The 26,837-nt window shown below is 41.3% G+C and overlaps 1 protein-coding gene across 1 annotated transcript in view; it reads left to right on the top strand.

Moving 5' to 3' along the window:
* LOC134312488 (E3 ubiquitin/ISG15 ligase TRIM25-like) overlaps nt 1–12,475 on the top strand; it is a 39,781-nt gene extending 27,306 nt beyond the window's left edge. Inside the window, exon 7 of the mRNA XM_062994474.1 lies at nt 11,868–12,475. Within this exon, the coding sequence (XP_062850544.1) occupies nt 11,868–12,403 (536 nt within the window). The 3' untranslated portion in view covers nt 12,404–12,475. The remainder of the gene's footprint in view (nt 1–11,867) is intronic.
* Nucleotides 12,476–26,837: the final 14,362 nt, after the last annotated feature.

The raw sequence follows: 26,837 nt of genomic DNA, 5'->3' as shown, positions 1-26,837 counted from the left end.
GGCAGATGAGTATCGTCCCCAAATTGCAGGTGGTGTTAGTTTTGGAAGCATCAGTACACAGGATGTAGTTTTGGCTTTGTGGGCAGAAAAGTCAGCCATTAGTCGAGATTTCTTTGATTCACTACCCATTTCCCATACTGCTCAGGGAATGGCTGCAAGCTCCTCCCGTTTCCCTCGACCCACTGCCTCAGACCACTAAAAGGTCAGATGGCATTTGTGCTTTAAAGATGCGCTGGAACCAGAAGGAGTTGACCCACTTCTTCTCTGTCGTTCCTGGGCTACCCCATGCCGTCTACATCGGCAGCGACATCCTTGTTAGGCTAGATGTCCACATTGATACAATTAATACCATGCTCTGGTCCCTAACGGGAGTACCGGATGAATGTAGTTGTCCCGACACCACAAACTTGGGCTCCGGGCAGACAATTCCCAAAGCCTGTCAGGTAACAAGTGGACACCACGTGGTGGTCCCGGCTAAGACTAAAGATGTGTCGGTAAACCTGGTTATCCGGCCAGGTCAGACCCTTAATCACTTCTGGGCCGTCTTCCAACCATCACCCACCTTCTTTAGCTTAGGTTTGTCCCTAGAAGCTACCCCGCTGCTGGAAGTGCGGGCCAGATCAGCCTACCTGTTGGTCCGAAATGACAACTCAGGAGACATAATTATACCCAAAGCAACCACACTGGGTTGGTTTATCAGCACAAAGTTTCATGACTTTGAACTCCGAGTCCCTGTCATAGGGCCAATCCCACCGCTGCTGCTGCACAACCAACCCGAGTCTAAAGTAGCATACACAAAACCTACCAAGGCCATCATGATCTTCTCGACCCTAATTGAGGATGACTCAGCTTGGCGAGTAGACTTAGCTGACAGCGATCAGATGACACTACAAACGGTGAATGTCCTTTCTGTTGACTCTGTGCCCGAAAACCCCACGACCTCCACTCAGGTGACCCCAACCGGGGGGTCCACAAAAGTGCTAGCTGAGCCTGAACATGAACCGTACCCTGAGTTTCTGTCCGAAGTTGAGCAAGTGCTCCGAGAGGCGGACGCCTTACAAAGCGACCAGGAGCTCGAGGAGCTTCGCCAAATCCTCCTGAAATATCGGACCTCGTTTGCCAGAGACTCGTTAGATTGTGGCTTAACCACGATACATGCCATACGGATTCCGACAGCCCCTAGTTCTCCGCCAACGTACGTGCGTCAATATAAAATTCCCCTGGCATCATATGAACCCGTCCAGGAAATTATTGACAACCTGCTAGAGAAGGGCATCATTCGGCCATGTAATAGCACCTATTCTGCCCCTCTTTGGCCCGTCCTGAAGCCAAACGGCAAGTGGCGCCTGACAATTAATTAAACCAACAGGTTCCCCTATCCAGATGGCCAATGACCCAGCTAGAGCAGGAGCTTCCCAAAGTCCAGAATGCGAGGTACTTCTCCACTATTAATGTAGCCTCAGGATTTTGGAACATCCCCGTCCACATAGCCGACCAATACAAGCTAGCATTCACCTTTGCAGGCAGGCAATACACGTTTACGAGGTGCCCGTTTGGCTATGCCAACTTGCCAGCAGAGTTCAACATCTTCCTCAACAAGGCATGTCCAGATGCTCGTGAACGGGGTACGCTGATATATGTGGACGATGTGTTGATGCGGAACCATACTCTAGATACCCACCTGGAAGAGTTAGACCATGTGCTTGGCCAACTTACGGCGGCCGGAGCCAAGATCTCCCTCTCCAAAAGCCAGTGGTGTAAAACCAAGATAAACTATGTGGGTCTCCTTGTGGGTCCGGATGGGGTACAACCGCAAGTAGGCCGCATAGAGGGTGTAGCTAACATTAAGGCACCCTCTAATGTCTCTGAACTTCGCAGTTTCCTGGGAGTTTGTAATTACTCCCACAGATTTATCGAAGGCTATGCAGAATTAGCCAAGCCATTATACGACTTGCTAAAAAAAGGTGTCCCATTTACTTGGGGACCACCCCAAGAACAGGCTATGCAAGCCCTGAAGGACAAGCTGTGCACCGCACCTTGTCTCGCATACCCAGACCATAATCAGGTATTCTATCTAGAGGCTGGATTTTCAGAACACAGCATGAGTGCTGGTCTGTATCAACGCCATGACCAAGACAGACGAGTAGTAGCGTATGCCAGCAAAACCTTGACGGCTCCAGAGCTCAAATACTCAAACTGCGAAAAAGCATTGTTAGCCACCGTGTGGGCTGTCAAACACTTTTCTAACTACGTCGGTGGTCAGAAAGTGATTGTGCAAACCCACCATCAACCAGTGACTTTCCTCACAAGTCAGCGAATTAGAGAGGGCACGGTAACCAATGCCCGCGTAGCGTCCTGGTTGATGGCTCTGCAGAGCTTTGATGTGGAGGTTCGGTATGCCCAGAATCTAAAGTCCCACCTAGGCACAGGTCTCGCAGCTTGTCAACGTTGCCATGACGATGTCCCAGCGGACATGAAGCCGGTCACACAAGAACCACAACTAATACAGACCAACCATAAATACTTTGATCAAAACAGTTGCGAGGGCATGACCACAGCTTATGTTGATGGTTGTTCATTCCACCATGAAAAAACTCAGCTGCGAGCAGGCGTAGGTGTAGTATGGCTCAATGACAAACCTTATGGGCCAAAGATGTTTAACTTGGGTCCTCAGTCTTCTCAGTATGCTGAGATCGCAGGCATACTCATCACACTTGAGTTGGCTTTAGAAAAGGGGATCAAAATGTTAGTGATTTGCACCGACTCCAACTATGCACGTCTTAGCTTTACTTGCCACCTACCTGTTTGGAAGGGCAATGGGTTCACAACCTCGAACAAGAAACCTGTCAAGCATAGAGAACTCTTCATGGCTTGCGAACATTTAGTGGACACAAATGACATGCTGGTATACTGGAAGAAAGTAAAAGGGCACTCCAAAATCCCGGGGCAGGACAGGGATCTTAATAGTCTTGCGGACCATTGGGCTAAAGTGGGAGCTGAAGAAGGCACTCCGTGGACACTTGACCAGGCCCGCCTTCTGACCCACCCAGCCCACCCAGCACCCAGCCCACCCAGCACCCGACCTCAGCCAGCCGCCCGGCCCCCGAGACAATCGCACTCGCCCCAGTTTTCTCGGATTCGGACTTGGTCGAACTTCAAGACCGAGACCTGGCTATTTGCAGAATGCGGCTGTACATCTCCGATCCATTACAAAACGCCATCACAGATGACGAATTCGACTCCGTTCCGGGGTTACGCCCTTTATTTAAAGAAGTGCCTTCTTCTGTCGATTGTCAAGGGCCTACTCGTTCATGGCCCTGATGCTCACACATCTCTAGCGTTCGTGGTACCACAGTGCCACCGGGGGGTGATGCTGTCGTATGCCCATGACTCCCCATGCGCGGGTCATAGAGGTATCAAAGCAACATTCCAGGCACTTGCACAGGTAACCTACTGGCCCCACATGAGAAAGGACATGACGGATTACATCAAAGGGTGCTTAGTGTGCTGCCAATTTCAGCCTTCAAATCCAACCCATAGGGCCCCACTACAAAAAAGGGGAGTGTCTTTCCCTTGGTCTGATCTGCAACTAGATTGGGTCAGTCCCCTTACTAAGTCAACCAGAGATAACAAGTACTTTCTCACTGTAACTTGCGCATTTACAAAATGGATAGAATGCTTACCAGCCCCAAATGACACGGCCCAAACCACAGCCTACCTGTTGATGAACCACATTTTTTCTCGATTCGGCCTACCCAGTCGTGTTGACTCTGACCGAGGAACACACTTCACGGCCGATGTCATGAAGCAGCTTTGGCAAATGCTGGGCGTAAAAGCTGACCTGCATGTCAGCAACCATCCGCAGTCCTCAGGCCAGGTGGAGCGCGCCAATCGGACGGTAGTAGACATACTGAAAAAGTATGTGTCATCCCATCACCGAGATTGGGATATTAAGCTGCCCTTGGTACTAATGGCCATTAGGGCAACTCCGCATAACGCTACAGGTTTTTCCCCTTTCGAACTGATGACAGGTAGGCAGATGACCCTTCCCCTGCACCTGCTCTATCAGCCTGGTGAGGCTAGTGTAGCTACAGCCTACACTACCCACCAATACATGACCGACCTACACAAACATCTGCGAGCTACATTTGCTTTTGCACAAAAACACTTAGAGAAAAGTGCAGAAGGACGCAAAGCCTACTATGACCAAAAGACCTCCAATGACGAACTCCAAGTGGGGGACAAGGTGTGGTATTACATCTTCACCCAACCAACTGGGGAATCTAGACAGGGGGCTAGAAAACTTACCCGGAAGCTCCTTCCCCGTTGGTCCGGCCCTCACGTGATCACCGATAAGTTGTCAGCAGTTGTGTACCGACTCAAGATTAGCCTAGGTCAGCGAGAACCTGTTTCCAAATGGGTGCACCGCAATCAGATCAAGCCACATAAAACCCCCATGGGACTAGTTGGGGACACCGGTGTCCCAGTTAGGGCTTGAACAACAGCCAACCGACTGGCACTTCAGGGTGCCCAGAGTTCATAGCCAGATAACTTTTGGTTGTTGGTCTTACTCGTTGTAGCTGTCGTGCTGTCTCTATACTTTTGTGACCACACTCCTTACTTAGGTTTAGTTGTCTTAAGGAACTGTATTAACTAGTGGGGGTGGATCAACCCACCCTCCTTGAGGGGTTATTGCTCTCTCAACTGACCAATTCACTAATTGTATTCCCTTCTTCCGATAGGATGACCTCGTTGATCTTTCTTCTAACCCTCGGGTTGTTAACTGAGGTTGCCGGGCTCGAGATCATTGAACCAGGACCAAATTCAGGCATTGTGTTGAGGGAACGACCCGGACTTCTAATCGCTAACTGTCGCCTACACACCCAAAAGGTGTTCGTGCGGTTAGACCCCCAGGAGGTATGCAAGAAAAATATACCCAACACGCTACCCAACTAAGCTGGGCCGGTGCCCGGTGGACCAGGGAAGCTCTGCAACATGCGGAGGTGGACACCTCCCACATGTTACAACAGCTGAAAAAATTTACTGTCACTCAGTCAGAACTGAGTGGACAAAACACGCAATCAAAAAGATTTATTGGGGGATTACTAACCGCAGCTGCAGCTATCGGATCAATTCTGGGCCTGGGAACCTCGGCTGTGAATGCCGTTACTCTTGCCACCGTTAAACGACACGTGGGAGAATTGCAGGCTGAGATTCCCGATATCCAACTCCAGTTGCTCCAACAAAAGGCACAACTACAAACTATCGGACAATCTGTACGGGGCACCGTGGTAGTGCTAAATACCCACAGCGTCGCTCTGAATAAAACAATGCAAACTGTGAACTCGCTAATCTCCGTACTTCAGGTTGATCAAGTGCAGATTCAACTCGTCAATATGTTAATGTCTGATATGTTGCGAGAAATCTCTTCCTCAATAGATAGCCTAGCCCTGGGTAGGATTCCTGCCTATTTGGTACCCCTTTCCTTGGTACACGACATTCTCTCTGCAGCCACTCGGGAAATTGTTACTGACCTACAGGCACACTTAGCCTACACTTTGGGTAGTGCCGTACCCCTTTACGTCAATCCCCAAGATCGTGAATTGGCGTTTATTCTCAACTTACCTATAGTCTCGGTTGAAAACATTTACTGGCTAAAAGACGTGGTTAATGTCGGGTTTTGGCAGGGTGACACCCATATTAAGATCCAGACCCCACCAATTGTGGCCTACCATGACAATGACCCTGGATTGTATTTGACCCCAAATTTGCGCATGTGCACCCTTACCAAAGAGATTCATTATCTCTGTCCCAGTAAGCCTTTCATCCGCGATAGTACCAATGGCATTTGTGGACTTAAGCCCATGGTGACTGATGCCCGCTGTGCGACCACGGTGACGCCTCGACATCAGGTAGAGTCCACTCAGGCTGAGTTGGTTGGAAGCCGCTGGTTGGTTAGTACCCCAGCCAAAGAGGCACTCCTAACATACGACCAGCATGACACCGCTGATCGCATGGAATTGCCCAGCCAAACTTTCTGGGTCAGCGTACCCACCAATGCCTTCCTACATGTGGAGGATTTGGCCTTATACCACCTCCAACCTGATCAGTATGCTAGCGAGCTTGAAATACCCGATTTCTTTGCCAAACATACCCTGGAATTGGAACAGACCACGATCACACGCATCCAGATCGAGGGAACGCAGGCCCTAGAGGTGATGCCTATTGACAATGTCCTTAAGGAAATAACCACAGAGACCCGAACCCCCGGTCAATACCTCCTTCACTCCTGGTCAGCCTCTGACACAGTCCTGGTGGCCATGGTGAGTCTGGGATATGTTCTCACGGGTGTAATCACCTACATCTACTTTAAACGTACCCAGAGGCTGCAGACAGAATTGAGTAACTGCTCTGAACGGATGGTCAAATTTGTGAGACAAAAGAATCGAGGGCGAGACCATCCCGTTAACTCCCCTGCCGAGGAGGAGGGAAATGAGGCCCCAGTCCTCATAGAGCTACAGGAGTAGGCCATCTACATGTATCTCATTATAATAACTCAAACCGCAACCTGTCAGAACCATGCCCTCACTGAAGTATGAGAATATGTGTCTACTAACCACTTGACTTTCACAGCCATTCCACTTGCTTGCGGTCTGATCCTCTTCAGTTGGAAGAACCTCAAACCGAGTGGGGGAATGTAGTGTCATGGATATTTGCATTCTTCTTTCAGAACATTAAAAACTAAGAATTTTTCTCAAGTCAAGCTGGATGTACCAACAAGATGGTAATCTTTAAAAGTTACTGCCTGAACTTCGGTTGACACCTCCTTTCTGGGTTTAAGACCCTTTGAACTAACACACTAAAAGGCTCCCTGGGGAGAACAGGATTTCGGACTGACTTTCCAGACCTCTTTTGTCTAAACAAAAAGGCAGACCTTCACCATAAAAACCCATTTGGCTCAATGTTTATTACCCGGAGGATTTCTGATGTGTGGGAGTCTATCTCTTAATGACTCTCTAACGACTCATTCACTGCTACAGGGACCCACTTCTCTAGACAGTAAGGCACCGGGGCTTTCAGAGTCCCCCAGATCTGCTGGGAAAGATCACACCTCTACCCCCACAGAAGAACCCACTCACAGTTACACATTCCAGAGTTTAAATGTGCTAGGTTTTGGTAATATGCTGTCTGCTTATATGTTATAATTTGCCACAATTACACACCTCAAAGTTCTACTGCAATTATTTTAGGCTTTGTAATAGGGGCCCTGTTAACTTGCTATAATTGTACACGATTACACCCCAAATTGCAATTGTGTCATGTTTGTTAATGTGTGCCCTCTTTTATGTTATAACCGGCTCAGGGTAAAACTGTTCAAATATTAGTCTGACCCAATATAAGCTTAAAATCTTAGGAAGTATTTCATGCTCTGTTGTCTCCACAGAATGTATGCATGTGAATGTATGAAGTTGTTTTATTAATCATTTATCAGATTGTGTGTTTATAGTAATGCATGTATAATCCTATTAATGTGTGCTAAAGTTATCAAAAACACTTGATGTTTGTTGATTCTTGTTGCTAAAAGTTAACATATCCCAGTATATATAGATATACTTATAAGAGTGCCTATACCAGTCCGTATCTAGTATTAACGTTTAAATCGTAAGAAATATTGGAATGTTTAATGCTAGATAGAAGTGGTAATTTGGAAGAGCTATAGTGCCATCCAGTGGTTACTTATAAGTTACTCCTTTTTGGTGGAATGTAGGAAGCTAAAATTGCGCCACACCCTCGGTAGGAGGTCCTGGTCATCTTATTGGTCTTCCCTAAGCAAAACTCCTCCCCTCACGGTCCCTTGAAAAGAGGCGGTAAAGCTGATGCTACAGAGACTCTCTCAGACAAAAGGAACATGCTTTCGACCCAAGAAAAAGGCTCCAACTCGACACCCTGGACTTCAACAAGGAAGAGCTAAAGCCATCGGACCTGAGAAGATCACCAGAGGATAGCTGACCCGACTGAATCCCCAGTCTGGTAACCGTGACCCTCAGCTGGCTTGACTCTAGAGCCACTACCGTCTAGGAGAAGCGCTGGCCGCATCCACCAGACAGACATCAGCCACAAGCCCTCTTTTCAACGCTCCTTGCCCAGATTCGGACGCGAAGGCAGAACCCAACCTCTTTACGCAATCCTTGGCATGAGTCTCCTTGCAGAGCTGTTCTAAGGAAGTGAACATCCAGACTACACGCACCGCGTTGTTGAGCCGACCCGAACAGAGGAGCCACCGATCCCATCTGTTGAAAACTGGTCAAAAGAGCTCCAACGTGAAGAACCATCGCTGGACTTTGAAGACTACAAAGGTAGACAATACATTCTCGCTTTCGTGAAGGGCTTGGTTCTGCTGGCTATTATTTTTCTAACGTAAACTTATTAATAACAGACATCCTAATTAGACACATCTCCCTCTTTTCACCAAAAAGGTTCCAGCCATAAGTTCTTAAATATTCACTTAGTATTTTCCATAATTTTACTCTTGTTGCTGTTTAATCGTATATTCCTTTTATTAAGTACTGTTTTTGCTATGTTTTAATCTTCAATAAATATGATAATCCTTTAAGTTGAGTGTGTTAATTTTGATTACCAGAAGTGAGAAATAGACTAAAAGGACTCAATCCTACAGTATAGAGCTGATTCATCCTTAATTTGGTTTTCCTGGAATTTACCAAAATCTAAGTTAAAATAAACTAAATTCCGGTGGTGCCCCTGACTTATTAAAAAGGTTATTAATCTTTTGAAGCTAATTATTATCACAACATAGGTAACGTCCTGTGTAACAGTACGGGGTCGTTGTTGTCCCTTTATTTGTTTCAAAAGTCTCCACACATTCTCTATTGGGGACAGGTCAGGACTGCAGGCATGCCAGTCTAGTATCCGTACCCTCTTCTTCTGCAGCCATGCCATTGTAATGTGTGCAGCAGGTGGTTTTTCATCATCTTGTTGAAAAATGCTGGACGTCCCTGGAAAAGACGACGTCTTAAAGGCAGCACATATTGCTCTAAGATCTCAATGTACTTTTCTGCATTAATGCTGCATCACAGAAGTGTTTTTGACCTTTACCAAGGGCACTGACACAGCACATACCATGACAGACCCTGGCTTTTGGACTTGTTGCTAATAACAGTCTGGATGGAGCACATGGTGTTGATTTTTTCCACAAAAAGACCTGGAATGCTGATTCATCTGACCACAATACATCCACTGTGTGATGGTCCTTCCAAGCCCAGAGAAGTCGACGCCGCTTCTGGACATGGTTAACATAAGGCTTTTTTTTGCACAGTAAAGTTTTAAGTATCATTTGTGCAGTAACTCTGTATTGTAGAGCTTGATAAAGGTTTGATAAACTAATCCCTCACCCATGTGGTTATATCAGCTAGTGTTGAGTGGCGGTTCTTGCTGCAGTGTCTGAGGGATGGAAGATCACAGGCGTTCAGCTTAAGCTTGCACCCTTGGTCTTTACACACTGAAATTCCTCCTGATTCCATGAACGGTTTAATGATATTCTGCACTGTAGAGGGAGAAATATGTAAATCCCTTCTAATCTTTCTTTGAGGTTCATTGTTTTTAAACATTTCAATCATTTTCTCTCACGTATTTGTGGACAAACTGGATCCTCTGATCATCTTTACTCATCAGAGACTCTCAGCCTTTCCTGGATGCTGCTTTTGCATGCAAACCATGATTACAATCACCTGTTGACATCACCTGTTTGGAATTACATAATTATTTAGTTTTTTCCGCCTCATTACTAGCCCTAAATTGCCCCCGTCCCAACTTTTTTTGGAATATTTTGCAGGCCTGAAATGCAGGAATGGATGTTTATTAATAAATTAATTAAGTTGAGCAGATAAAACATGAAATATCTCAGGTTCATCCTGTCTGACATTAAATAAAAGTCAAAGTAAATACAAACCGGATTCCAAAAAAGTTGGGACACTAAACAAATTGTGAATAAAAACTGAATGCAATGATGTTGAGGTGCCAACATCTAATATTTTATTCAGAATAGAACACAAATCACAGATCAAAAGTTTAAACTGAGAGAATGTATCATTTTAAGGGAAAAATATGTTGTTTCAAAATTTCATGGCATCAACAAATACCAAAAAAGTTGGGACAAAGCCATTTTTACCACTGTGTGGCATCCCCCCTTCTTCTTACAACACTCAACAGATGTCTGGGGACAGAGGAGACCAGTTTCTCAAGTTTAGAAATAGGAATGCTCTCCCATTCATGTCTAATACAGGCCTCTAACTGTTCAATCGTCTTGGGCCTTCTTTGTCGCACCTACCTCTTTATGATGCGCCAAATGTTCTCTATAGGTGAAAGATCTGGACTTCAGGCTGGCCATTTCAGTACCCGGATCCTTCTCCTACGTAGCCATGATGTTGTGATTGCTGCAGAATGTGGTCTGGCATTATCTTGTTGAAAAATGCAGGGTCTTCCCTGAAAGAGATGACGTCTAGATGGGAGCATATGTTGTTCTAGAACCTGAACATAGTTCTCTGCATTAATGGTGCCTTTCCAGACATGCAAGCTGCCCATGCCACAAGCACTCATGCAACCCCATACCATCAGTGATGCAGGCTTCTGAACGGAGCGTTGATAACAACTTGGGTTATCCTTGTCCTCTCTGGTCCGGATGACATGGCATCCCAGTGTTCCATAAAGAACTTCAAATCGTGACTCATCTGACCACAGAACAGTCTTCCATTTTGCCACACTCCATTTTAAATAACCCCTGGCCCAGTGCAAACGTCTGAGCTTGTGGAGCTTGCTTAGAAATGGCTTCCTCTTTGCACTGTAGAGTTTCAGCTGGCAACGGCGGATGGCACGGTGGATTGTGTTCACTGACGATGCTTTCTGGAAGTATTCCTGAGCCCATTCTGTTATTACCTTGACAGTGGCATTCCTGTTTGAGGTGCAGTGACGTTTAAGGGCCCGGAGATCACGAGCATCCAGTAGAGTTTTACGGCCTTGACCCTTACGCACAGCGATTGTTCCAGATTCTCTGAATCTTTTGATGATGTTATGCACGGTTGATGATGATAACTTAAAAGTCTTTGCTATTTTACGCTGGGTAACACCATTCTGGTATTGCTGCACTATCTTTTTGTGCAACAATGGTGGAATTGGTGATCCTCTTACCATCTTGGCTTCTGAGAGACACTGACACTGAGAAGCTCTTTTTATACCCAATCATGTTGTCAATTGACCTAATTAGTGTTAATTGGTCTTCCAGCTGTTCGTTATATGCTCAATTTCCTTTTTCCAGCCACTTATTGCTACTTGTCCCAACTGTTTTGGGATTTGTTGACACTGTGAAATTTTGAATCAACATATTTTTCCTTTAAAATGTTACATTTACTCAGATTAAACTTTTGATCTGTCATCTATGTTCTATTACGAATAAAATATTGACATTTGCCATCTCCTCATCATTGCATTCAGTTTTTATTCACAATTTGTTTAGTGTCCCAACTTTTTTGGAATCCGCTTTGTAAAAGGAATTTATTTTATTTGCATTTTCTGATTAGAGGTTGTAATTTTAATCAATTACAGCTGTGCACACATTAATAGGGCACTTTACACACACACACACACACCACACCCCTACACACACAGACAACTTACACTTACATCCACACACATACTCTCACACACTTACAAACACACACACACACACATAGTAACGTGCATTACTTCTACAAATACAAACACATACACACTCATAATAACACACACAGGTAGTAACACACACATACGTACACACTTTTCTATGTTAATTGGTTTATGTTGTGTTTCCTCTCCAGATTTCCGTCAGTTCACAATGGATCCAAACACAGTAAATAAAAACCTCCATCTGTCTGAGGAGAACAAAGTAGCGACCAGGAGTGGAAAAGAACACTTGTATCCTGATCATCCAGAAAGATTTAATCATTACTCTCAGGTTCTGTGTAGAGAGAGTGTGAGTGGACGCTGTTACTGGGAGGTCGAGTGGAGTGGAAATAATGGGGCCTATATACTGGTGTCATATAAAAGCATCAGAAGGAAGGGAAGTGATGATGAGTGTGTGTTTGGATGGAATGATGTGTCCTGGTGTTTAGAGATTTCACCATCCACCTTTTTATTCTGGCACAAACACAAAGAGACTAAAATTGCCTTCAATCTGAGTTCCTCTAGAATAGGAGTGTATGTGGATTACAAAGCAGGAACTCTGTCTTTCTACAGCATCTCTGATACAATGAAGCTCCTCCACAGAGTTCAGACCAAGTTCACTGAGCTCCTCTACCCGGGGATTTGGGTTGGTATAGGATCAAAAGCAAAACTGTTAGATTCAACAAATTAAATATAAAATTTACATGAAAGTGTAACATTAAACCGTTTGTGTGATTTTAGAATCTAATGCAGTGATGCAGTGATACATTTATGAAGATTTTCTTTAAATATAAAACATTTAATTTTTTTTTTGTGAATATTAAATGGATTTAGATCTTAAAAAAGATGCTGTAGATATTATATGCCAATTTAGCATTTTACACTGCTGTAGATAACTGAAGAAGCGGAAGCACAGACTTCAGTCAAGGCATAAAGAGGTCAGACTGCTCAGCTGAACTCCGAAATTGTGCAACTTAAAAAATAGCTCATAGACTTGTGGCAAAGAATACAGCAAACCACAGGACGGTGCTCCCTCCCTAGCTTAGCAAAAACGTTGCAGATTCAGCTGCAAGGCAAGGCAACAAATAAAACCCCTGCACAGAGCTAACCCATACGGAAGTTATGAGGGTGATCTGTCCCACGGGTTAGCAAAGATAAGAATGAATGAATGGTAAATGAAGTGGTTTGTGAATGTCCAAACCACAATGTTTGTACATAATTAATGTGTGGAAAATGTTCAAACATACTTGCTGAACATGTTTTAGCTTCAAACCACAGTTTATTTACTCAATGCTAACCCCGCCTATGAGGCTATAAAAAGGAATGTTCAGGAGTATGTTTTGTCTTTAATTTCTTTGATTGCTTAGAGCATAGAAGTATTGACCATTGTAGGTTCATTACTTGATTTATATTGCTTATAGGGAAATAGATATTGTTTGCCTATTTCTTAGCAATAGTGTGTAATAGAGTCAAATTCTTTTCAATAACTATTATATTCAGTATTTTATTTGTAACTGTTTGTTATATTACTTGAGAAAATAAAGCGAATGAGAGATTGCTTCTCAGATGCGATAAAAGACAATTTCTGACTGTGTGAAATTCTTACTCGTCTCAAACAAGACCACAGAGTCTGGGTTGATCCACCTAATGCAGATCTTCAACTCCTATGAAGTCATGTTGCCTTAAGGCAGCTTTTCTCAAAGTGTGTGGCACAGAGGCATGACAGGGGGGCGCGTCTGAATGGTGAATAAATTACGTCGTTACGTACGGAATCGTTTTCACGGTGGACAATAAACAAACTGTGCATTCAGATCAGGAGTGCCCAATACATCGATCAGAGTACACGCTGATAGATCACGCCTCATTCAAACAGGTCAGTGTGACTGACATGAAAGGTGGCCACTCTTTCTTTTTTTTTTTCCGGTTTGTTACCACAGCTACACCTCAGCCCGCATAAAGCACCGCTAATCTAGAACATTTTCTGAGAAATTTTAATCTGCAATCTGACATTCATATGAAGTCAAGCACCTGAGGTAAATATGTAGCAAAAGTTTTGCACCTGTGAAAATGAAATCTGTAAAATTTGTACCTGTAAAAAAAAAATCTGTAACTGTGAAAAAGATTTGTACCTGTAAAAAATAAATTTGTAACTGTAAAAAAAATCTGTAAAATTTTTATCTGTAAAAATAAAATCTGTAACTGTAAAAAAGATTTGTACCTGTAAAAAATAAATCTGTACTTTTATTTTCGATGTGAGAATAAAAACATTGCAGCACAGTTTCAAATCTGCCCGCCACGAGTTTTGCAACAAATATCTCGGTCAGCGTGTAAAACTGATCTGTACCTGTAGCTGCAGGGGCGGGGTTTAGGGGCACAGGGGGCGGGACTACTGGGAAGATAGACGTAATTACCGACCAATCAAAAGAGCTTGTTTTTAGAGCAGCAAGAAGCGTGTCAATCACAAAGTTTCAGTGTAGTTGGATCAGAACATCATAACTCACGTTATAACTTCCTTATTAGCGTTGCTGTGGGTATTATGGTGCATGTTTGCTGCGTGTTGTCTGCTAGTTAATGTGTTAATGCGTTTAACCCTGCTAGTTTTATAGTGGACATATTGGACACTCTGCCTGACATTCCAGTTTCTTTTATCTCGTTCTCGGCTAATAAACATTCAGAAGCGAATAAACCTGCACGAACAGGTACAAATCTTTTTTACAGTTACAGATTTTATTTTTACAGATAAAAATTTTACAGATTTTTTTCACAGTTACAGATTTTTTTTTTACAGCTACAAATTTTACAGATTTCATTTTTACAGGTGCAAAACTTTTGCTACATATTTACCTCCATACCCAGATAGCATACGGATGTGGGCCACTTCTGGCAACGTTACGGCACTGCCGGCTCACTGCCGGCATCGGCAAACAGCATATGAGCCAAAAGTGGCCCACATATAGGAAATGCTTATATGGCCCACATATCCCAAAACAGATCTGGGCCACATCTGGCAAAGACATGGCACCACTGGCAAACTAAGTGAGCCAGTAATACTGGCTCTTATATTAAAAATGGTAATGTCCCACTTTCTAAAGCATTCAAATGCATTAATTTGCAAATAAATAAAACAAAAACGACAACATTTGCAAAATTAATGAAAATTAATACAACTACTGTAACTAAGAACAATAAGATACACTAAAACATTTCAGCCTCAATAAGTTATGTGAACTCATTTCTTCTTTTCAACTCAAATTGTCATGACAAGTTTTGGATTTTGAACTCAGGTTATTTTTCTGGTAAGTTTTCAGAAAATCTAACATAAAATAATCAGTTGTCTTGACTACTTGTGAGTTTTTCTATGTTGTCAATGTTCATTTAACTCATGTCTGTAAGTTATCAGTTAAACAAAAGGTGGGGAAAGAGTGGGCGATTCCTATAGGTGGGACCATTTTTGAGTTAGACAGAACAATAATATTTTTTAAAACGTTTAAACCATGGGAGCATGGGGCTAACCAATTTTTTTCACAGACGAAAAGCCTTAATATTAATACTGATAAAAACAAGAATAACACACGTTATATGATAGTGGACTACATTTAGCGGCGGAGGGACACACCTGACTCTGGACTACAGTTTGAGGCGGATTGATACACAGAGTGGAGTTTGGCAAGTTGGAGCGTTTACTACTGAAAGCATCAATGGCGGGAAGCAGGTGAGTTTATCAAAGTTAAACCTGTGTGATAAAAAGTGAAATTGTGTACGTCGACAATTAAATGTGACAGAACTGACGGATTTAGTCGTTTCGTTATGTTTACCGAGGCCATGAACGCTTAACATTAGGTTAACAGTTAGCTACTACACCACTTGGGTCCATGGCAGATATTTTAAATAATGGTTGTGTTGGTTTGTGCTGTAATGAGAATAACGGAACATTAACTGGGGTGAAATAAACTTTGGTTTGCTTTTAAATGAAACGTCTGCATGCGTGCTCGGGTAAGCTAATAGTGAAAAAGATTGTTAGCTAGCTAGCTAATTCGTTAGCCATCCACTTTCAAAAGTAAATAATGACTTGTAATTAGGGTTGGGCGGTATGACGGTATTACGGTATACCGCGGTATTTAAATATGATGATGGTATTTAAAAATGGTGACGGTATTTTTAAAAAATGTGAAGCGCCAAATTTCTGCTTCGGGTTTACCTTAAAAACGGAGACTTTAGGACATTTGCACATCCACAGTAAGGGAGGGGTAGGCGGTTGGAGCTCACTGATTGGTTGTGGAGGTGCTCACTGAGGTGATGACACAAAAACTAGTGCACGCTCTACATAGACGCGTTTTACGTCATCCTATGCGCGCTCCCGAGAAGGAGGCTGTTTGAAACCTTAGATGCCTTAATAAGCTGTAGTTCGGTATCTTAACATTTCAAGAACGAGTGAGCATCGGAAGTGTCCTTGGCTTAAAACATGGCTGACGGTGCGGAGAAACGGAATTATTTTCAAACGTAAATAAATGATTATTGAACTTGTATAAACTTGCACATGTGTTTTTATTTGCAAAATCGAGCTTGCGAGTTGACATGCTTGCGCACTGTGCTATCCCATCCCATTGGTTTGAATGGCAAAATGCTAACTGTTAGCTTAAATGCTAACTGTATAAGACAGCCCCGATATTAATATCAATGATGAACGATCATGAACATTTTGCTACGTTGCCTTAAATGTAAGCATAATTCAAACAACACTTCAATGAGAAAAAAGATTTATTTTAAAAGGAAACTACAGGAAAGAGACAGACTGGTTGCATTGCATTAAGTTTCATAAAAATCCTCTCTTGTGCAAAGATGTGTTTGTGCCTGTGTTTGTTTCTGCTTTAAAGTCAAGTCAAGTCAAGTCAACTTTATTTATATAGCGCTTTTTACAATAGACATTGTCTCAAAGCAACTTTACAAAATCCAGGACCAATAGATACAAAAATCCCTGTTGAGCAAGCCGAGGGCGACTGTGGCAAGGAAAAACTCCCTGAAAATTACAGGAAGAAACCTTGAGAGGAACCAGACTCAGCAGGGCCCATCCTTCTTGGGTGGCCTGGAGGATACTTTAAATAAATACACGATTTACACAGAGCATACAAACACAGAATTAAATGATCTAAAAGTTATAACTGGTAATTAATAGATAAATAATAATAGAGTTGTTATTGGCTCTAGTTTTCAATAAAGTCTGTAGTGAGTTCTTGTCATTCTTGGTGCAATTACTCCAGACCCGTCACATCCGGCAGGAGCAGCATAGTTGTCACGGCAGTCTCGACTTTAATCCTTAACCTCGGCGGGTAAACAGGTTTCCATCAGAATGCCTTTGGAGTAAAACAACAGAGAATGTAGTTAATAATGTACAATGCTAGTTGAGTAAAACAGTTTTACAGAGAGTTTTAGACTCCGGCAGCCCTAAATATTACAGCATAACTAAAAGGGAGAGTGAGCAGGTAACAAGGTCATGAAGGCTTTCATAGGACATCAGCGCCCATCTCCCCACCGTCATCAAACCTGAGTGATCGGATAAGAGAGGCAGAACGACAGCAACCCAACATCCCTGATCACCACAAGTTTCTATGACCAAGAACCCCCAAGCTCTGCGCCTTTGTCTATATTAATCAAAAGCCTGAGAAAATAAATATGTTTTCAGTCTAGACTTAAACATTGAGACTGTGTCCGAATCCCGAACAGAGGCAGGAAGATTATTCCAAAGTTGTGGAGCTTTGTAAGAAAATGCTCTTCCACCAGCTGTGGTCTTTTTAATTTTAGGAACTATAAGTAACCCTGCATCTTGTGAACGAAGTGGACGCGCTGGGTTGTAGTGATTAATAAGTTCGCTCAGATACTGTGGAGCCAGACCATGTAGCGCTTTATAGGTTAGTAAAAGTATTTTGTAATCAATGCGGAATTTAACTGGCAGCCAGTGTAGAGATGATAGAACAGGACTAATATGATCAAACTTTCTAGTTCTAGTTAGCACTCGAGCTGCTGCATTTTGAACTAACTGGAGTTTGTTTATGGATCTACCAGAGCATGCAGTTAGAAGAGCATTACAATAATCTAACCGAGAAGTTATAAACGCATGGATCAGTTTTTCGGCGTCATTAACAGATAGTATATTTCTTATTTTAGAGATATTACGCAAATGATAGAAAGCAACTCTAGTAATATTATTAATGTGTGTATCAAAGGAAAGATCTGAATCTATTGTGACACCTAAGTTTTTTACATCTGGGCTGGGAGTAACAGAGAAAGTGTTTAGGTTTAGCACCAGGTTAGACAACTTGTCTCTTGCAGCTTTAGAGCCAACAAGTAAAACCTCAGTTTTATCTGAATTAAGTAAAAGAAAATTACACGACATCCAGTTTTTTATGTCGTTTACACAATCTTCTATCTTACTGATTGTGTCAGTATCATTTGGTTTGGCTGATATATACAGCTGTGTGTCATCTGCATAGCAGTGAAATTTTATGCCATGTTTATGAATAATTTCACCTAGTGGAAGCATATAGAGTGTAAATAATAGAGGTCCAAGTACCGACCCCTGTGGAACACCACACTTTACTTTTGTAGTTTCCGAGCATTTATTATTTACATAAACAAATTGCGAGCGGTCAGTCAGATATGATTGAAACCAAGAGAGTGCGAGTCCTTTAACACCTACTGTATTTTCTAGCCTCTCCAGTAAAATGTTATGATCGACCGTATCAAACGCTGCGCTAAGATCTAATAGAACAAGAAAAGAGACACATCCATTATCAGAAGACATTAACAACTCGTTAACTACTCTAATTAATGCGGTTTCGGTACTATGATTGGGTCTAAATCCTGATTGAAATTTTTCATGAATACAATTTTCATTCAAATAAGAACATAATTGTTTGGAAACTACTTTTTCTAATATCTTAGAGACAAAAGAAAGATTTGAAATTGGCCTATAATTAGCTAGTACATGTGGATCAAGATTAGGTTTTTTAATCAGGGGTTTAATAACGGCACTTTTAAACAATTTAGGTACATACCCAAGGCTAAGGGATGCATTGATTAATGTAAGCAGGGGCTCTACAATAGCTGGGAGTAAATCTTTAAGTAAACGAGTTGGAACAGGATCGAGTATACACGATGATGACTTAGATGATTTAATCAACACAGTTAGTTCATTTTGGGAGATTGGATTAAAGGAATTTAGTTGGATTAACTCGTTACTATTATCACCAATGCTGCTCGGAGTGAGTCCATACTTAACATTGGCAAGTGACACACTTTGACTCTGAAGTCGTATTTTTTCTATCTTGTCATTAAAGAATTTTAAAAAATCATCGCTGGTACAGTCAGGCGGTATATTAGATTCAGTTTCATTGACGTTTTTAGTTAATTTGGACACTGTCTCAAAAAGGAATCTAGGATTGTTTTTATTTTTCTCTATTAGGGACGAATAATATAAAGATTTAGCTTTTATAAGGGCATGTTTATACTCAGTTAGAGCATCTTTCCAAGCAATCTTATACACCTCTAGTGTAGTGTGACGCCACTTGCGTTCTAATTTCCGTGCTGCTTGTTTAAGTGCGCATGTGTGGTCATTGTACCAAGGAGCAAGTTTTCTCTCCCTAATCAGTTTAATTTTGAGTGGGGCTACGTTATCTAAGGTTGTGCGCAATACGGTCTCTAGGTTTTGAGTTGCCTGGTCTAGTTCTTTAGGTTCTGATGCAGATATATTTGGTAATTCTGGTAGGCGGTTTATGAACGCTGCTGCAGTTGCAGATGTAATAGTGCGCTTACATTTAAAACGATGTGGTTGCTGTATATTATTGGACAGGGACACTTCATAAATTAGTAGGGAGTGATCAGAAATTAAGTCATTCTGTGGTACGATTACCAGGTTGTCTATGTTCATACCATAAGTAAGTATTAAATCTAAGGTATGTTTACAGCGGTGAGTGGGTCCTGTTACATTTTGGGTGATGCCTAAAGATTCTAAAATAGAATCAAACGCAATTTTGAGTGGATTACACTTATCCTCATAATGAATATTAAAGTCACCAACAATTAAAGCTTTTTTAGTTGATAAGACTAATTTAGAAAGAAAATCGGCAAATTCGTTAAGAAATTCTGAGTAAGGACCAGGAGGTCGATAAACAGTAACCAGCTTAAACATACTATTTTTATCAGATGAACCTTTATTGGTTATGTCAGAGATAAGAACTTCAAACGAGTTTGTTATGGGAGATGATTTTACAGTAAGACCTATGTCTTTATCATAAATTGTGGCTATTCCTCCACCACGACCACTAAGATGTGGCTTATGTTCATAACTGTAACCCGGAGGAGATGCTTCATTTAAACCTAGATACTCATCGGGTCTTGCCCAGGTCTCGGTTAAACAAAGTGCACTAAGACAGTTATCTGTAATTATTTCATTTACAATTACTGTTTTGCATGCAAGTGACCTGATGTTTAGAAGTCCTAACTTTAGTTTAGCTCTACTATTGTTTTCATGTTCATTTAGATTAATTTTAATTAAGTTATTATGACATACTTTTTGATTTTGTTTTGGCTTACACCTGCCACGGTAAACAGACACAGTCTCAATGGTTTGTGACCTAAGGATTCCAGGTGACGTCCGATGGTGACTCGCAGACAGTTGGTTAGGCCTGTTTGTCTGCTGCCTGGTCTTGGCTCTGGATAGTCACTTACCACTATCTGCCACTACACTAACGCGGTGGTAAAGCCTGTCACCTATGCTGCAAGAAATGCGAGCAGCACCCTCCCACGTGGGGTGGACACCATCCCGCTTCAAAAGACCAGGCCTTCCCTCAAAGGTGGACCAGTTATCTACAAAGTCAATGCAGCTTTCTGAGCACCATTTAGACATCCAGCGGTTCAGCGACAACAACCTGCTGTAGGTTTCGCCACTGGGTGGAATCGGTAAGGGGCCAGAGCACACTACTGCCTCAGACATCGACCTAGCTAACTCACACACCTCTTTAACATTACACTTAGTAACCTCAGACTGCCGTAAACGAACATCATTAGTGCCGATGTGGATAACAATCTTCGAAAATCTACGATTAGCATTAGCCAGCACTTTCAGGTTTGCTCTGATGTCAGGCGCCCTGGCCCCCGGAATACAAGTGACTATGGTTGCTGGTGTCTCTATGGGGGTCGCAATACGCACATGTCGGAGCTGAGAATCTCCTATAACCAGAGCACTTACATTAACAGGCTTCTCAGCGGGTGGCTCACTGAGTGGGGAAAACCTGTTGGACACGTGCAACTGAGATGGTCGGTGCTTTGCCCTACGACTATGTCGCCGAGACGTCACCCAGTCGCCCCGCTGTGAGGGCTCTAATGCCGGAGTCTGGGGTTCTACACCTGAACTGCTGGCATTCGGGACTGCTACTGCTGAATCTAAGCCCTCACTAGTAGTAGTCTGTTCTAACGCCCGAATGCGCCCTTCTAACACTGAGATCTTCTCCGTCAGGCTAACAACTAATCTGCACTTATCACATGTAAAGTTATCACTAACGACGGAGAAGGAATAACTGAACATATTACACTCGATACAGGGATATAACGCTCCTGCTGGGGCCATTTTTACAAAGAAATATACTTAGCTTTAGAAGATGAAGTTGATGTTTATGTTGATTTCACCGGCGCTTCTGCTGGTAGTCACAGAAAAACGACTTTAATTCCGGACGAAACAGGCGATGATGAGCTGGAATATAAAAACAAACAACCAAACAACACAAACGCGCTTCGTTCGGACAAACCGGCTGTAATTCTAAAGGAAAACGGTGTTTATGCGCTGGTGTACAAAACAAATAAACAGAACGCGGTTCCTACAGAAAGAAAACGGCTTTAACTCTCCACAAAGCAAATATGTTTAAGCGCTAAAATACAAAAACAAACAAACACAAACGCGCTTTGTTTCTGACAAAACCGGTGTTCTGTCGATTTATCCTACCCATCGATTTGTCCTACTGAGCATGCGCACATCGGTTTTGACTCGTTGCGGGGAACGCCTATAATTCTGTGCTACCTTTGCCTAATTTATTTGTTCTAGCGGTTAGTAACGTATGGTTTCGTTTTAATTCTTTAAAAAGTTTAAAGTTTAAGTGTATGTAATGCTGTTATTATGTGACTTTAAAACAAAAAAGCTATATAAAAATATTCAAAGTGCTTAAATGAGCTGTACTTGATTGATTACAGTTAAATAACTGTGTATCTTAATAATGCTGTGTTAACGTTGTATTTAACCACGTTTATACATGCCTTTGGTAATTTTAGATGCGTTTTTCATACATCTAGAAAAGCCAATCATTTTTAAATAACCATCTGCGACCTTAACATTATGACAACACAAAATGTATTAGGTTATTTTTCAGTTTTGTGCTTTATTAGCAGTTCAATATGTACAGTAACGGTTGTTTGAAGTTAAAGTTGAGTTTAAAGTGAATTACTGAATGAATATGTTGAGCATTTATTATGTTTTTTATGTACTCAGTTATTTGTATATGTACAACTATTTTTTGCTGCTCCCCTGTCAGTTTAGTTCTAATTATTTGAGATTAAGATGTTCTTCGGGTTAGAATATTATTTACTACAAAATCAAAATGTACATACATCATACATACATCATACACACATACACATATATATATATATATATATATATATACATACTGTATATACATATAATACTCACTACATAGCCAACACTACATATACACACTACATAGCCAAAAGAACTCGCTTGTAGTTCTACAATTACTGACTGTAGTCCATCTGTTTCTCTGCATGCTTTGTTAGCTCCCTTCATGCTGTTGGTCAATGGTCAGAACCCCCACAGAGCAGGTATTATTTAGGTGGTGGATCATTCTCAGCACTGCAGTGACACTGACATGGTGGTGGTGTGAGTGGATCAGAAACAGCAGTGCTGCTGGAGTTTTAAAATACAGTGTCCACTCACTGTCCACTCTATTAGACACTCCTACCTAGTTGGTCCACCTTGTAGATGTAAAGTCAGAGACGATCGCTCATCTATTGCTGCTGTTTGAGTCGGTCATCTTCTAGACCTTCATCAGTGGTCACAGGACACTGCCCACAGGGTGCTGTAGGCTGGATATTTTTGGTTGGTGGACCAATCTCAGTCCAGCAGTGAGGTGTTTAAAAACTCAGCACTGCTGTGTCTGATCCATTCATACCAGCACAACACACACTAACACCATGTCAGTGTCACTGCAGTGCTGAGAATGATCCACCACCTAAATAATACCTGCTCTGTAGTGGTCCTGTAGGGGGTCTGACCACTGAAGAACAGGGTGAAAGCAGGTTAAAAAGTATGTAGAGAAACAGATGAACTACAGTCAGTAATTTTAGAACTACAGAGTGCTTATACATGATAAGTTTTTCAGGATGAACTCAAGTTCATATGCATGTATAAATAGCTGGAGGTAATATTGTTATTGAATATTTTAAACTAGTTAGAATTTTGCTAAACCAGATTTTGCCACTGTCTCCATTAATTAATAGGAATTATAAAGCCAAGTGAACTTCATGACAGCAGGGCTGAGTGGTGATTTAAGACAATGCAGAGGATTACTGCATAAGTTGCTCCATGCTGCAAGACAGAGCTGACAAGAGCATTATTGAAATGATAGATATTTAGAGCAGCTATATTATACAGATATACAGATATATTTTATCTAATTTTACCTTTATTATTAAAAAGTTATTGTGAACATTATTTACTGATTTGTACAGCATTGTTACCTGTTTTACTCAGGTGCAGTGTGACAGTAGATGGGTACATTTTAATGTGCAGAATATAACAAATCACACCCAAAATACATATGTAAAAAATGTAGACACATCCACCAGAGACTCAGGATGTGTTGTTGTTAATAAACTAGTTTAAAAATTACACAATTATTTGAGATGTATGGGCTGTATAGTGGCTCAGTGGGTAGCTTTGTTGATTCACAGCAAGAAGGTCCTGGGCTCCATTTACAGGTGGATTCTTTCTGTGAGAAGTTTGCATGTTCTCCCCATGTGTATGTGGGGTTTTTTTTCCGGGTGCTCTAGTTTTCTCCCACAGTCCAAAGACATGCAAGTGAGGTAAATTGAAGATACAAAACTGTCTCTGACTGTGTTTGATATTAAATGTGTGAACTAATAAATCTTGTGTAATGAGTAACTACCTGCCCTGTCATGAATGTAACCATGATGTTAAAATCCTAATAAATAAATTAAAAATTAAGATAAATGTCTGAGAGACAGGTCAATAAATCAAGTGTGCTACCTATCATTTGTAATAAAATATAAGCCCATCGAGATGTGCTAACACTATTTATAATAAGACATAGATCTATCGAGATGCGCTGTCTATTGTTTATAATAATATACATACCTATCGAGATGTGCTACCTATAGTTTATAATAAGATACATACCTATCGAGATGTCCTACCTATTGTTTATAATAAGATATAGAGCTATCGAGATGTCCTACCTATTGTTTATAATAAGATACATACCTATCGAGATGTCCTACCTATTGTTTATAATAAGATACATACCTATCGAGATGTCCTACCTATTGTTTATAATAAGATACATACCTATCGAGATGTGCTACCTATAGTTTATAATAAGATACATACCTATCGAGATGTCCTACCTATTGTTTATAATAAGATATAGACCTATCGAGATGTGCTACCTATAGTTTATAATAAGATATAGACCTATCGAGATGTCCTACCTATTGTTTATAATAAGATACATACCTATCGAGATGTCCTACCTATTGTTTATAATAAGATACATACCTATCGAGATGTGCTACCTATAGTTTATAATAAGATACATACCTATCGAGATGTCCTACCTATTGTTTATAATAAGATATAGAGCTATCGAGATGTCCTACCTATTGTTTATAATAAGATACATACCTATCGAGATGTCCTACCTATTGTTTATAATAAGATACATACCTATCGAGATGTCCTACCTATTGTTTATAATAAGATACATACCTATCGAGATGTGCTACCTATAGTTTATAATAAGATACATACCTATCGAGATGTCCTACCTATTGTTTATAATAAGATATAGACCTATCGAGATGTGCTACCTATAGTTTATAATAAGATACATACCTATCGAGATGTGCTACCTATTGTTTATAATAAGATACATACCTATCGAGATGTCCTACCTATTGTTTATAATAAGATACATACCTATCGAGATGTCCTACCTATTGTTTATAATAAGATACATACCTATCGAGATGTGCTACCTATAGTTTATAATAAGATATAGAGCTATCGAGATGTGCTACCTATAGTTTATAATAAGATACATACCTATCGAGATGTCCTACCTATTGTTTATAATAAGATACATACCTATCGAGATGTCCTACCTATTGTTTATAATAAGATATAGAGCTATCGAGATGTCCTACCTATTGTTTATAATAAGATACATACCTATCGAGATGTCCTACCTATTGTTTATAATAAGATATAGAGCTATCGAGATGTCCTACCTATTGTTTATAATAAGATACATACCTATCGAGATGTGCTACCACTAGTTATAATAAGATACCTATAATTTATAATATGATAGACATAATTTTAATAAGAACAGATCGATAAAACTTAAATATTTACTACAGGAATACATTTCGATAGGGTAGGACAAATCGACAGATAGATCTATAAATCTGCGCTACGGTAGGAAGTTTCGATAGGGTAGGACAAATCGACAGAACACCGGCTGTAATTCTAAAGAAAAACGTTGTTTATGCGCTCGTGTACAAAACAAATAAACAGAACGCGCTTCCTACAGACAGAAAACGGCTTTAACTCTCCACAAAGCAAATATGTTTAAGCGCTAAAATACAAAAACAAACAAACACAAACGCGCTTTGTTTCTGACAAAACCGGCTGTAATTCTAAAGAAAAACGGTGTTTATGCGCTCGTGTACAAAACAAACAAACAGAACGCGGTTCCTATGAACAGAAAACGGCTTTAACTCTCCACAAAACAAATATGTTTAAGCGCTAAAATACAAAAACAAACAAACACAAACGCGCTTCGTGCGGACAGAAAGCGGTTTTAACTCTGGATGAATAAAATGTTTATGCGCTGAATTACAAAACAAACTAAAATCGGCTTTGTTCGGATGCCGGTAGCAGAAGTTTTCACAAGCACGGATTTACGTTAGTAAACAAGCGTAAACACAAGCGCTATTTTACGATACACAAAATAACACTCTATATCAACTACGCGCAAAAGGTTAACGTTTAAAACATACGTATATAAAAAGTTATTTAGCTAATGGCTACAAACAAACAACTAGGCTACAGTCTCAGCGTGTACCACCGGAAACCGGTGTTTAAAACATACACGCCATGAACCAATCAGATTTAACATCATTAAACGAGTTTTTTCTCAATTATTTGTCCTCATACTACTAGCGCTCTCTTTGGGTGTGTTCGAAAACCTAGTGAGCTGCCTTGCTGTCTTACTGTCTACATAGGCAACTGCCTCAGTAGAGAGGATTCTAATAAGTCATAGACTCATAAGTCAGGTTATTCGAACGCACTACTTAGATAGCGATTCTGATGGGTTTCGGGTTTCGCGTTTAGCATTTAGCATCTTGCCATTAAAACCAATGGATTGAGGTAGCACAGCACGCTAACGTTAAAATAACCTCACTTCATGTACCGATAACGGTTAAATAATATTTTATTTACGTTTGATAATAACTCCATTCCTTTCTCCGCCCCTTCAGCCATGTTTATTTTTCTGTGAGAGTGGAGCAGCCGACTCACAGTGCATTCTGGGATTGCCTTGGTCACTAAGGCAGCGTCGTATGCTCACTCGTTCTTGAGCCAAAATAACATTGAAATATGAAGATGCCTTAGTAGTGAGGATTTTAAGACATCTAGGATTTCGAACAGCCTCCTTCTCGGGAGCGCGCACAGGATGACGTAAAATGCTGCCTATGTAGAGAGCGCACTAGGTTTTCGAACACACCCTTTATCTGTGTGTGCGTGTGTCGCTCCCCGTGAT

This window comes from Trichomycterus rosablanca, chromosome 4 (genome assembly GCF_030014385.1).
Source record: "Trichomycterus rosablanca isolate fTriRos1 chromosome 4, fTriRos1.hap1, whole genome shotgun sequence".
NCBI lineage: Eukaryota > Metazoa > Chordata > Actinopteri > Siluriformes > Trichomycteridae > Trichomycterus > Trichomycterus rosablanca.
Note: the sequence above shows the minus strand (reverse complement) of the source record. Positions and strands in the feature narration are given on the sequence as shown.